This window comes from Varanus komodoensis, unplaced genomic scaffold, assembly GCF_004798865.1.
Source record: "Varanus komodoensis strain SLA01 unplaced genomic scaffold, ASM479886v1 scaffold9, whole genome shotgun sequence".
In the NCBI taxonomy this organism is placed as follows: domain Eukaryota; kingdom Metazoa; phylum Chordata; class Lepidosauria; order Squamata; family Varanidae; genus Varanus; species Varanus komodoensis.
This window is the reverse complement of record NW_025336598.1, coordinates 29498778-29512086: the sequence shown is the minus strand read 5'-3', so window position 1 is coordinate 29512086 and position 13309 is coordinate 29498778. Positions and strand designations below refer to the sequence as shown.

General features: G+C 41.9%; 1 protein-coding gene across 12 annotated transcripts in view; it reads right to left on the bottom strand.

Moving 5' to 3' along the window:
* The window catches only part of STK39 (serine/threonine kinase 39), a 200211-nt gene that overhangs the window by 74309 nt on the left and 112593 nt on the right, over nt 1–13309 (bottom strand). For 9 of the 12 annotated variants that reach the window (XM_044417884.1, XM_044417883.1, XM_044417881.1 and 6 more), the window contains exons 15-16: nt 7654–7706; nt 2617–2685 (exon numbers count right to left, since the gene is read on the bottom strand). In XM_044417884.1, the coding sequence (XP_044273819.1) occupies nt 2617–2685; nt 7654–7706 (122 nt within the window). The remainder of the gene's footprint in view (nt 1–2616; nt 2686–7653; nt 7707–13309) is intronic. The other 3 variants (XM_044417887.1, XM_044417886.1, XM_044417885.1) reach the window with 1 other exon arrangement.

The window sequence follows — 13309 nt, the reverse complement described above, 5'->3', positions numbered from 1 at the left end:
CCCATGATATTAGAGGTTGCATCTAGCCAGGACCAGTAGCTATTGATGGCCTTCTCCTCCATGGATTTGTCCAGTCCCTTTCAAAGCCACCCAAACCGGTCACTGGTCACTGTCATTGTATCTTGTTGAAATGGATTTCAGTTTAACTATGTGATTATCTGTCCTGAATTTCTCACTAGTGAGCTTCATGGGATGACCCTGGCCAAAGAGCGAAACGTTTATATCATGGAAGTCCCCATAGGGAGGGACCTTCCCAGTGTTTACTGCTCTGCCTCTGAAGACCATCTGCAGAAGTTGGAGGGTGTTTATACAGACAGTTGGGATGGCTGTGGGGATTTTCCCTAGGCTGAATTGGCCTGACCTTGGAATTCACCCAGCAGACATGGGACAGTTTGTTTTCTACTTCTGTAAGAATTAATGATCAGGCAAACAGATGGAAGTTTCTGCTTTAGCAACAGGATTATAAATCTTATTTTTTATTAGTAGCATCCATCTTAAATACTGCTTTATGGAGTAACATAAGCAAAACCTAAGTTCCTACCCAGAATACTTACAATCAAAATGTAGAGTGAAGGGGAAATGGCAGACACAACAGCATCAAAGAATGGACTGATACAAATGTAGTTTCAAGTGCTATTTACTCTTTTAGTTTTCTTTCTGGGAAAGAGTGACAAATTGAAGAACATGTGGAAGGGTATTTATCTCTTCCCCCACCTTCCAGCTAGCCAAGTACTATTGTGATTTCCATCTTGAAATAAGATCTTGTTTGACCTCAGGCAACCCGAGTTAAAACTTTATGGATTGAATTGAATTTCCTCAAATAGTTCTTATCCATGTATACAACAATTAGACTTTTATCATAAGTGTTTGTTGTGGGATATAGGCAGCACCCAATTCAACACAAGAAATAATGTAAATTATGTAGCAATAATGTAAATTATTGAATTGGAATCTGTCCTATGTTGCCAGTTTACTTCTATAAAGTGGCTGAGATAACATCAGGAAAAAGTGCCAGAAGTAAATGCTACTGACCATCTCATTCCCTTGTCTTCCCAAACAGTACCCAAGATGAATTTTTAAAATAATCGATGCCAAGATCAAATCTCACCAGGCTTTCACAGAACTCAAAGTTTTGTTTTCATTCACATTATGGACAGGCTGAATTTCTGCATGCTTCAGCTGAAAAATGGAATGCAATTTATCAGCTGCTTTCTGTTGGGCAGAACTAATAGAATCTGTTCCTTCCTGAAAATAAGGTTAACTGAACTAATCTCTAAAGCAGCCTTGCTCAACTTGGTGCCCTCTAGGTACATTAGAGTACAAGTCTCGCAAGATCCACAATCAGCACTGACATATTGGCTGGGGATAATGGGGATTGCAGTCCAATGTACCCGATGGACACCAGACTGGGGAAGGCTGGTCTGCACCAAGAACAAGATTTTGAGAAGAGAGGCAGGAAGAAAGGTCAATAACTCAAGAGAGGTACACAACAAACAAGGTAGCCACATCTCCACATTCAACATAGTGGAGAAGCCATCTGATGTGGCTTCTAATTTTCTGATAACCTGGACAAAAAGTTATGTTCTCCAGGAACGTGTTTGGCTCAGTTTAATTATCTTTCATTTCAGTCGAACATATAACACGGCTTCTAAGTTTCTGAAAAAGGTTGAAGTAGAACCACACGTGTGTTCTGGTATGCCTCTCACCATCCATGGCGGGGAAGGAGCCATCTATTAAGAGACCTCCCTTGAACGCAGCATCCAAAAGGAAGTGTGGTGCATGAGAATGTTTTCCGGAATAAAAGGAGGAAGACTCAGGGCGGGGGAGATTATAGTCCAGTGCACATTACCTGGATTTAAGAGAATGGGAGTGGACTGAAGATAACAATACACTCTTTCTGCCCTTTTGATTAAACTAAAGCAGAAGACTTGCCTTGACTCCTTTTCAGGATGGGATTGTCAAAACAAAGCCCAGACTTCTCACCAGAGGCAAGAGATTTGAAACAAACTGGGAACCTTCTCTCTTTAGTAACTATATTGGATAGGCCCTATTTTCAATTGCACTCTTTCTTATTTGCAAGATATCCTCCCAATGAAAAGGCTTATTGTAAACATTAAGAAACTGCTTTCCTTTTCTCCCCAGCTTACGGAAGTCATTAAGGACAGTGGGGGCCCAAAGAGACATCGGCACTTCTATAAGGAGCAGTTGCACAAAGATCTCACTCTGGATGATTCGGTAAGGGGAGATGATAGAATTGAAGGACGTACGCACATGCATGGCTCTTAACGCCAAATATGCAAAAGCATTTAAAAAGGAAACTGAGCATGATGCTGGTTACTGAATAAGAACTCCGGTGCAAGTCAAAGACTAGCTGTGAAGCTAATATATATGCATTTATAGTTCTCTGTTAAGCCATACTGAAGTGCTTAAAGTATCCTCTATTTATATTGGAGGTGCTGCCAGTTCTCTTGTAAATAGATGGCAGTAAAGGGAGATTTCACTATCAAGAGTCTTTCTGTAAAAAGCCAACGATGGGAAATATTCTGAATGGGTCCTTATCCATTTGCTGCACTGAGCTGAGGCAACCCCATAACTCCAAAATGAAACATAATTTACCTATAACTACATCATGGCCATCAACCAAGCCTGCAGAGAACAGCTCTTGAGATACACCATCTGCTGTGTCTGTGAAAAACGTGAAATGAATATGCGTTAGTCATGACAAAACTGGAAAAACAAAAATCAATATGCCAGGGCAATTTGTTTAAAAAGTGTATTTAATCTGTGAACACCCATTACCAAACTATGCTTAAACCAAAACTATCTTCATTAGATACACCATGTGTTCAGTCACTATCTCATTTTCTACACCACAGAACTCCACAGGGTTAATTGTTAGTTCTTCACGAATTCGATACGATGCCTTCATTTATCCACTGGAACTTCTGCTCAGCAATGTAATTAGGTATCCTTACTGAAATGAATACAGAGGTGCAACAGGGCCCATGAAATCAGCAGGGATTGCTTGCCATGGGTTCCTTTCCCCTCCTCCCACTTTTAACAGATTCTCTCCCCAAGGAACTGAGATGGGTCTACATAAAATGCTGCATCAGAGCTGCAGAGGAAGGGCAGCACGATAACAAATTCTGGCAAGGCAGGATGTGATTGTGGCCCAGAGGTGCTGATTAATGTACACAGCCGCTGTCTATTTTGGAATACTAAGTGTTTTTCCCCATCTGTGTTATCCTTCAAAAGCTAAGACATTTCAGCAATCTAGTCAAGAATCAATATATTCCTGAATAATTGGATTGTAGCCTGTGGTGCTATTCTGGTAATGCAACACTCCTATTGCTTATGGAAGCACTCTTTTTATCCCTGAGCAAGTGAGAAATCCAATTCTTTGATTCTTGTTGTGCAAACTACTGTGCAATGTGTTGCTCAAGCCATTGCGTCCCAAGGCATTGCACAACTGGTTGCACAGAGCATTTTGCACGGCACTGTACAAGTGTTGCATGAGGCAGTAGAGAGATGGACTGAAAATTGTTACACAATACATCATAATTTTATCAAAACAAGTGCTTCCTGTGCTAGTTCTGGATTACAACCAGTATTATGTTAATGGAAAAATAATAGCACTAATCTGCTAGTGGCTACATAATTTCTGATAGAAGTCACACTGCTGACAGAAGCCACACCTAGTCCAATGAAGTCCATAGTACGTCGCGTAACACCATGTGCAATGATATGCCGAACAGCTTGTATAACCCCTTGCACAAGCAGAACCAAATTGCTGATTCTGTGCAAAGATGAAAACACTGCTTCTCCAAGAAGTAGAAGCTTTCTGCTAACTGCTAGAGGAGGAACCCCACTGGTTGACAGCATGTGATGCCGGAGTTTTAAAATGCAACTAAGCACATGCTCAGGGGAGAATTGTGTGCACAGCTGGATCTTTTAACAGATTTCACCACAGACGCTCTGACAGCTGGACACACGCTGCTACACAATTTTTCCTCCCCCCACCAAACAAAAGGACTGTGTCTTCAGCTGTCAGTTGTGCTGCAATAAAAACTACAAAGAGAAGTCCAGCTGAGCACACGCTTCCCCTGAGTACACGCAGGTTTGCTTGTTTGCTGAAAGCATGTGTTCACAATTGATTTGGACTATGCAATTTCGAAAAAACAGGAATTGCTCTGGGGGTCACAAAGGGCATGCCTTCATCTAAGGAACGGTGTCTCCCTCTGGAGCATGTGGGCAGGGCCAAAGTGTTGCAGGGTCACCCTGACCTCCCAGACCATGCAGGCAGAGCAGGTAAACTCCCCAGATCTGTACAAAGAGGAGCAAACAGAGCAAACATACCCAGGTAAGTCAAGCCACAATTGATGTGACCACGAGGAGAACAAATCAAAAACAGTGAGCAGGACAGCCAAGAATCCCTGCCTAGGTCCTCACATGCACAACAGTGGTAGAAGGTGTGTCTCACACCAAACACACCTACTCTAAAGAATAAATGCTGGTCCTTGAGAAAAGTTGGGTGGAATGTCCTTCATGGACTTTTAAGAAGAGAAGTTCAAAGAAGTTTGACCTACCATTCTCTGAGGACCTCAGCATCAAAAGACACAAAGAGAGAGACAGAACTTCTGTAAATTGGCACTATCCCTTCTCATATCTAAGGTATTCCAACTCCTTTGCTCAGGATAGCTTGATCCAGAACAAAAAGAAGACAGGTTAGTCTCCCAAGTTGTGTGAAACAAAGAATTCATTTTAGGGAGGAATGGGGTATCTAGAAACAGATTACTTTATCACAGTGAAAGATGCACAACTGAGGGTCTGCCAGAAGGATCCCCAACTCTGAGACATGGCAGGCCGAAGAGTTTTAAGCATGAACAGCTTCAAGGAATATAAGGCAAAAAGCTCAAAGTTTCCCCCATGAGGGCAGTCAGAAGTCGAGTAAGATTCCAAGTGGAGAAGTAGTAGACTATGGCAAGGTTATGAAGAATAATACCATTCATGAACCTTTTCAGGTGGGAATGGGGGACAGTGGGTGGCCTTCACATTGCAAAACACTACTGAGTGCTGCTGCTTGTTATTGATGGTGTTTGTACTAAGGCTTGAAGGAACCCCAGGATTTCTTGAACTCCCTCCAGAGGATGGCCTTTCCCTTTGACTTTGCACCATAGCAAGCAGGTCATCCATGTAAGATTATATATCCTCTTTATAGAGCTCCTTTTGCCAGCATGGTTCAATAGAGCTTTAACTAAGGGGTGGTATAGAAATATAAATAATTACAGTCATTAAAATTATTCAGATAACCATGACTCTTTAACCACTGCCATTCAGTTTCCAAGCTAGCATCTAGAATGGTTCCAGTCAAGGATGAAGCACTAGCCCCGCAAAAAGTGAAACCCTTCAGTTTAGCACACCATGGAGTCTGCACAGTCAGGTTGACCAGGTTCAAAAACCAGTGCTGGCGCAACCACCTTTGCCATGGTTGCCTTGATCTTGTGAATTACCCTTGGAGGAAGAAGAATTGGGAGAATGCATAAAGAAGCCATTGTTCTTCTGCACCATTTGTTCCAACAGCTGCTTTGCATGAAAACCTTGACAAAAACTTGGAAACCTCACTTCCACTGCTGAATTGGAGATTGACTGATGTTTCTTCCCATCCTTGCTGTCCGAGGCGGAGGAATAACTGATGGAAGCTCCTTCTTGATGGATTGAAGACCAACTCAATCAGGAATGGAATGAAAAGTGCTCTTGCCTTATTTGTATTGTGTTATTTCCTGGCCATCAGCACTGATTTTCTTGCTGTTGACTCCCACCAAGACAGCATCCAAAGTTCCCTCAATCAACTTAGCACCTTCAAGGGATGAGTTCAGCAACTGTGACTGAGAACCAGGATCCACATCCCAGTGATGGCAGCCAAATGTTTGCCTGAGTCAGTGAGTTGGAATCAATACCCCTGACATGGAATTGAAGGGTGTCCAGAGAAGAGCCAGTAAGACAGCCGTGAAAGTTATTTTCTTAAGGCCATCCTCAAAGGCACTGGCAGCCCCTTCCATGTTTTCTGTCCGAACAAAACTGCTCTGGAGAAAAATGAGTTGGTCGCAGAAGGACAGAACACTGCGTACACTTCAAAATCCTTTTGAAGTCCACCTCTACATATACGTCTTGTGGACCCTTTAGATTCTCTTCCCCATCTACCAGCTAACCACTCTGGAGGTAAGAGATGCCAAATGGAAAGCAACAAGAGTCACTTCCCTAACTCTAGAGCTTTACTTAGGAAAGAATAAAGCTTGTTGGCTAACTGATGGCGTCCATGCTTCCTTGAAGGATCTGGGCCAACTTTTCCGTGAAGGCTGCCTTCTTCCCTTCTGCCTTGAGCAGTCTCTGGTTTTGGAGTGTCTCAAAGAGCTGGCACCTACAATATGCTTCAGTCAAAACACAACAAAAACTTCTGGTGAAAAAAGTCTAATCTGAAAAGCACCTGTTTCCAGCTTGTCCTCAGAAAGCACCCTTTCATCTTTTTCAGTAGGGTTCAAACAGGGCCCTAGCTCTACCGGGATGATTTCCTTTGTCTCCCCCATGTGCTGCATTTGGATGAAAAGTCTGGCAAGGAAGAGTGCTACACCTGCTTCCTGCCCAATATGGAAAGAGGAGGGTGTTGCAGGGGCAGCACAACCAGTTCTCATCTAATGACTGAGTGAAAGGGCTGAGTACAAAAGGTGTTTGCTGCACAGCTGGTGGCCAAACAGCATTTTTTCTTTTTAAATATTTATTTAATATGAAATACAATACTAAACTACATTAATAGAAATATAAACAAAGCTCCTGGGACAGTAAGTGGATAAAGACTTCACTCCCTGTCTAAGATTGTTGGATGGGAATGGGGGAAAGATAGACAAGATGGCCCAGGGGGGAAATCTACAAAGTAACAGGTGCTGGGCTTCTAAGAGCGTCCGAACAAATGGCTCACCAGTAGATCTGGTCTGTGGGGTTAGGGTGACTCCTCCCCAGAAGAGACAATGGCCTGGTCCTGTCTAGACCAGAAGGTGGAATGATGTCCCCTGTGCGTCTCTGGAGAACTACACTATATAATGGGCAAGTGTTAGGGTCAAGTGGCGATTTATAGGGACACGTGGCTTTTGGAACTGTTTACCCATTAGGGCAGTTCCACACTTTATGCCACTAACTGGTACTTCACATTACAAAGTCAAGAGCATGCCCAGATTTCCAGATTTTATGCAGCAGCACTGATGTACCACCAGCAACTTGGTCTCCCACTTGAGTGCAGCTCCACATTTGACATGGCAATTACATTGTTGCATCAATAATGCACATGCTGTTAATCTTTTAGGTCAACTATCCACAGATTTGCTTTGGACTGTAATTCCTCAGATGAAGATCAAGAGGAACTGGCAGCATGCCCTTTATCTCCATGGTGGCTTCCACCTCAAACCAAACACTCCACAACTATTCCACTAAAAATTTACATACTTGGCACTACTTTTGGTTTGGTTAAGTAGTGTAATATAAAACATTTGGTTGCTACAAATGATTTCATAGTGCTAATTTATATTAAAACTATAAAACAGAAATCAATTTCCGAAATACCATTTGGAGCCATAAAAGCATAATTTCAATTAAAAGTCTTACCTCTGCCTGGAGTAAACTCAAATCGTATGTCATTAAGTTCCTTTCTGGAATTCCTGGAGGGAGGAGAAAAAGAGCCACGGTAAACACATCAAAATGTAATGAAGTGAGCCTTGTGCACTCTAAATGTATTCAAGCTTCATAAATAAGTTGCTGCTAATACACAGGCAGTATTTTACATTTTTATGGCCTTGTCTTTCCCCAAGTGCATTACAAGTGCATTACAAGTGCATAAGGGCATCAAAGCTAAAAAGAAAAAAAAAGTTTAACTGTACTGCATTTTTAGGATACATCTAGAATCAGTCATGGGTACATTCAGTTTTATGAGTGAAGCCGTATCTGACTGAGGAAGAGAAAGAGGTTTTATTTAGAACCATGTAAATATGCATATAGACCAGAGCTCTCTTCCCGGAACAATTGTCAGCTAAAATTACAGTCAGAACTCTTTCCAGTCCAGATCTTCTTAGCTGGGCTGTGTTTCTGCCTCACATGTCTACCCTCTCTTCCCAGCCTAAGAGCTTTGCTTGTTTAGAATATGGGTAGGTAAACTTTTGGGCCATGGTCACATTTGGCAATTTGGAAACCTCTGAACAGCTGCCATGAGAGGCTCAGCAAAGGACAAGAAACCTGAATATAAGGACTGGATACAAGGCAAAGGTCTGAGCTCCAACACACTCAACTACTCCTTGGAAGCCTGAAGTTTTCAGCACCAGCAAAAATATTTTACAGCAAGATCAGCTGCCAGTAAGATTGCGTGTGTGTGGTGTTTTAAGTGGCAAAGCTGGATGTTTTGCTGGGCACCAGAATGAGCACTGGGTGCTTTGGTTCCCCTAGGCTTACCCTTGTCTTAGAACCACCTACGTACAAAGCTGCTGCTTTGCCAACGAGCTATGGCAGCCCAACCATTATGACCCAGAACATGAAATTATGTTTCTAGGTTTTGAGGTGCTGTCTTGTGATGTTTAGCATCATCACTGAGTTAAAGAGAGAGAAAATTAAAAGTTCAGGGGGTGGCAGGGGAGAGAAATTGTGTGTGCTATAAAATCAACTTCAATCATAAACACAGTTCTCCCAGAGCTCAAAGCATCCTTTGTATACAGGAGTCCAGAAATGAGCCAACAATATTATGGAAGATGGGAAGCAAAACCATCTCACTGGAAAAACCTGGGTCACTGGGGTTGGCTCCTTCCAGTCAGTATCTGTTACAATGGCTATCCTGCACACCAGAAAGGGCACACCTTGGTGGGAGGAAGAAAAACGCTCTTGCGGACATGATGCATCAGGAGGAAAACCTGCTTGTCCCTCTTCTCACCTTCCACTACAAGATGTATTGTGCACACAGCAACACCCTCCAATCGTCCCTCCAAGAAACATTATTCACTTCCTTCCTGTCCCTCAAGTCACAGCAACAGGCATTTCTCTAGTACAAGAACAGAATACTTGATGGCACACTAGGTTTGTAACAGCTTCCTATGTAAGGAGGCATCCTACATAAGGGAAGATTAATACTGACAAACCCTTCCGGAATACACCTTCAGGTGAACAGTTAGCATCATTGATAAATCCCCACCTGTTCTGTAATCTATTTTACCATTTTTACCCCGTTCCATGTCAATTTGCCCATGCATAATGAAGCAATTTTAACAAGTTTCCCACATGTCACAAAGCATTTCTTTATGTTCTGACAATGTGACTATTCTTCATTTCCGCGTTAGGAAATGGGCTGATAATTTCCAGAATCAATAAAATAAACTCCTTTGCTCCAGGACAGAGGTGGCTGAGGGAGGAAAGTGTGAGAACCATCTCATTTTTGGAAACAGCAAGTGGGCAAAGACCAGACACAAGCATAATTGCCTTCACACACTTTCCTCCTAGCGAATAGCTCAATCTGCTTGAAAAGCTAATAGCAGTGAAATGTGTTTTGCGGTCCATTATTCTTCTGTTCCTCAGCATGGAAACTGTAAGCAGACTCATATTTCAGTGTACCAGTCCATGAAGTCTTGCTGTGGGAAAACTAAATCCAACATCCAGGCACACTCAGCCATGACTCAGAACTATTATCACTTGCTAAACACATATTAAGAAAATGTCACACAGTCACAAAAACAGGATCACGCAAGAACAACAGAAATGGATTGACAAGGCAAGAGATACAACTTTTGCAGAATGAGCACACTGAAAGAAATCCAGCTGCTAGGTATAGCAGGCACAATTCAAAAGGTGAATTAATTTCTTGCTATCACATGCCTTATTCTGATCAAATGAATATTAGTCTATCTTGCATTATATGGCAAAAAGAGCATGTAAGGCTGTTGTGATTATTAAGCATGCAGGGGTAAAATTCCTTCTTCAGTAGTTAAGTATTAAGCAGAACATATTTGCATCCAGCACTGAACCACCAAGCCTTTCTCACTTTTTAAAAAAAGTTTCTCTTATTTGAAGGATGACACTGGCAACTCCCAATTCTTCTCCTCTTCCAGGCCAAATCAAGCAAGTATCAGAATTTCAGGAGTGGGTAACTTGCGGACCTACAGATATTTTGACCCATAATTCCCATCTCCCTTTATTAGCATAGCCTATGTTAAAGAGTGATGGGAGTTGTATTCTAAACCTCCTTGAAGGCCCAATAGTTGCCCATCCCTGACTTAATGGGAAGCAGGTGAACCACTGGCATCTTGTTCCTGGACTACTAAAATTGTCCCTACAAATGTTGCAGGAAGGGCGACACGTGCACCAGATGAGAGTAATTTTTCACTACGAGTTAGAAGGTTTATTGAGCCCCTGCTGCTCCATTTTGCAGTGAGTCCTTTAAGAGACCAGTATGTACAGTGAAGCTAATGTTAGTACTGAGCCCGAGGATTATAAATAAGAATAGATGAGCTTAACTGTTCCCTAAATGCTCATTTATCTGATGCCTAAATTATCCTCTGAGCAGCATCAGAGACATAGATTTTCTTAAGGTACTACATCAAACTCTCTAAAGTGGCTAGAACTGTTCTAAGTGTCGAGAACTGCTACTAACCAAGAGTGAGAATTTCCCTCTGGGCTGAGAAGGTGTGGCAATTTTAACCCATCTGAGAAGCAGAATATGTATTTGTTCCCTTCTACTGTAATCCACTGACCTGGGTCACAGGAGAGATCAACCAGTCATGGGTAAGTGGTTGTGGTGGTATCGCCTGAACCCAGATTGCTTCTTGCAGTGTGGCTTCTTTGGGGTAAACAAGCCAACTTGACCACACCTGGCTTGTTCTAGGGGTTATTCAACCAATGATAGGTTGGGGTGTCATCCAAACCCAGAAGGTAAATGTTATCATGGGTTGTAGGAACCAGCCAGAGAGCGACACGACAGGAATGAAATCTGGACTGAAAATTTCCCTATATGCGCTCTTGCCATGTCGGTTTGTTTCCTAGTGCACTACATCTTTTAAGAATGAAATTGACCAGAGACAACTCAGATAGTTGTAAGCGTGCTCCCACACATTTGCAAAAGATCCACCGCCACAACATAATAATAATGTTGCACAATTTTCTGGAACCAAACAAAAACATTGTGCATTTTTGAGGCTCCAAAAACCAACCAACCAAAATGGCAGCAAATGAAAACAAGTAATGACTGGAATGGGTTGGGGACGATAAGATGGGTTCTGCTACAAGGGACACTGGAAGAACACATTACAGTGAATCCAATCATCTGTCATGCCTGGGAGAACTGGGTTTTAGTCCCCGCATGGCAGTGAAGTTCACTGGGTCACAAGCGAGTAGCAAGCTCAGTCCAGCCTACGTCACAGGGTTGCAATGAAACAAACTATGTAAGCTGCCTTGGTTCCTCACAAGAGGGAAACTGGTAGAATATAAATGCAATGCAAAATAATAGTAATAATAACAGCAACACTGTAAGATGTTCCAAGAACCTACACTGCACAATTGATTCACAGAGTGGCGTCACAGGATTTGATTATTAAATTTCTACCCTGTCCATTAGCCAGGGTGGTGCACAAATATATCCCACAAGCAATTTTGGTGAACTGCTGCCAATCAGTGTAGCAGTATTATGCAAGATGGACCAGTGGGCAGACTTCATATGAGGCAGCTTGCTAAGGACTGCTTCTTTCAAAAGGGCTGCTACATAATTAACAGTTGCTTAAGACTGTGTGGCAACAAGATAAATTGCATAGCCAGGGATGAGAAACACAGTGAGCTGGTTCACTTGTTATGACTTGCCGTATTATGCAGCTGCTACAAAACAGCAGCATCCAGCATTCATGTGGGTATCAAATTCTAAAAGTTCTTCTTCATTTAAAGCAACTTCTGTTCTTTTCTCCCTCTCTGGCAGGATGACAGAATACGTTTTTACATAGCCTTCATGCAATGCAGATAAACAACAAAATCTGATTTGCTTACTTCAAGACAATTCACAATATAAGCCACACTAGGGATGGTTTCATATTGCTTGATATTGCATATGCCAGTCTCATTCACGCTTCGAAACACTCTTTAGGAACAGAACTTTTCAAGGGTCACCAGGAGGAAACTTCCTGCGTGGAAGCACACTTCTTTGACCCCTATACTCAAACCTGCATGTTCCATAGTTACCTACACACCAATTCCACAGTAGGCACAGGGGCATTTTTGTGCATCATGAAACATACACATTCCAGCATCAATTCAAGACAAGGAAATAAAAATCATACCAAATTAAGTAGGATGTAACAGTCAAACCCGTGTCTCACGCTGCCTGCCAGCAGAAGAGGAAGTTTTGCCTTCACCCCTGCAGCTCCTCCATCTGCTCTGGAGGTTTGAAGGACCCTCCAGAACAGATCTGGGTACATGCAGGAGGGAAGGCCAAATGGGAGCCTTGCTGCAGAAGGGCGAGACTGCTTGCGCATCATTTTCTGTAAGCCATGTTGGCTACGTGCACAAGCATGTGCCGTGTCTAGGCCTTCAAACGAATGGAAGGAATTTTAATAAGCAAGGCACACATGTTACTAAACCATCATAAATGTGAATATGAGAAAAATAATGAGAAACTTTAAAGAAACAGACAGGAAGGGGTTGGGGAAATTTGTGCCCTAATCTAAACAATTATATCCCCAATTACCACACTGCATCTACCCTTCAATACTTAAGTAAAAAGAGTTTTTAGAACTTTCTAAATGGAAGCTATTTTTTTCATTTTTAAAGTAATCTGCCCTCATTTCCATATAACTTTTGTGACTTTTTCCATCTTGTTTTCAATTGCAAATGACTGATGAATTCTCAGAAGGGTGTCACTCAATCAGCAATTATTCTGAAAACTTTTTGAAGCTAGTTTATTATTTCCCTTAATGTATTTTGAGTGCTTTCCTTCATTTTTTCTCCAAAACTGATCTCTCTGTTGAAAAAAGAGACGCAATACAGTAAATTGTTTTTACTGCATCAATTAATACAGTATTATAGTAACACAGTAAATTAATATTTTCTTCTTCTTCTTCTTCTTCTTCTTCCTTCTCTTTCTCCTCCTATATTTTTATTTTATACTGATAATTTTAATTTTGTATTTGTAAATCAATGTATTTTTTGTATTTTTGTATTTAATGGTAATTTATTATGTACTATTGTATTTCAATGTATTTTATCATGTTGTAAGCCGCCCCGAGGTTTCGGCAAGGGGCGGCATAGA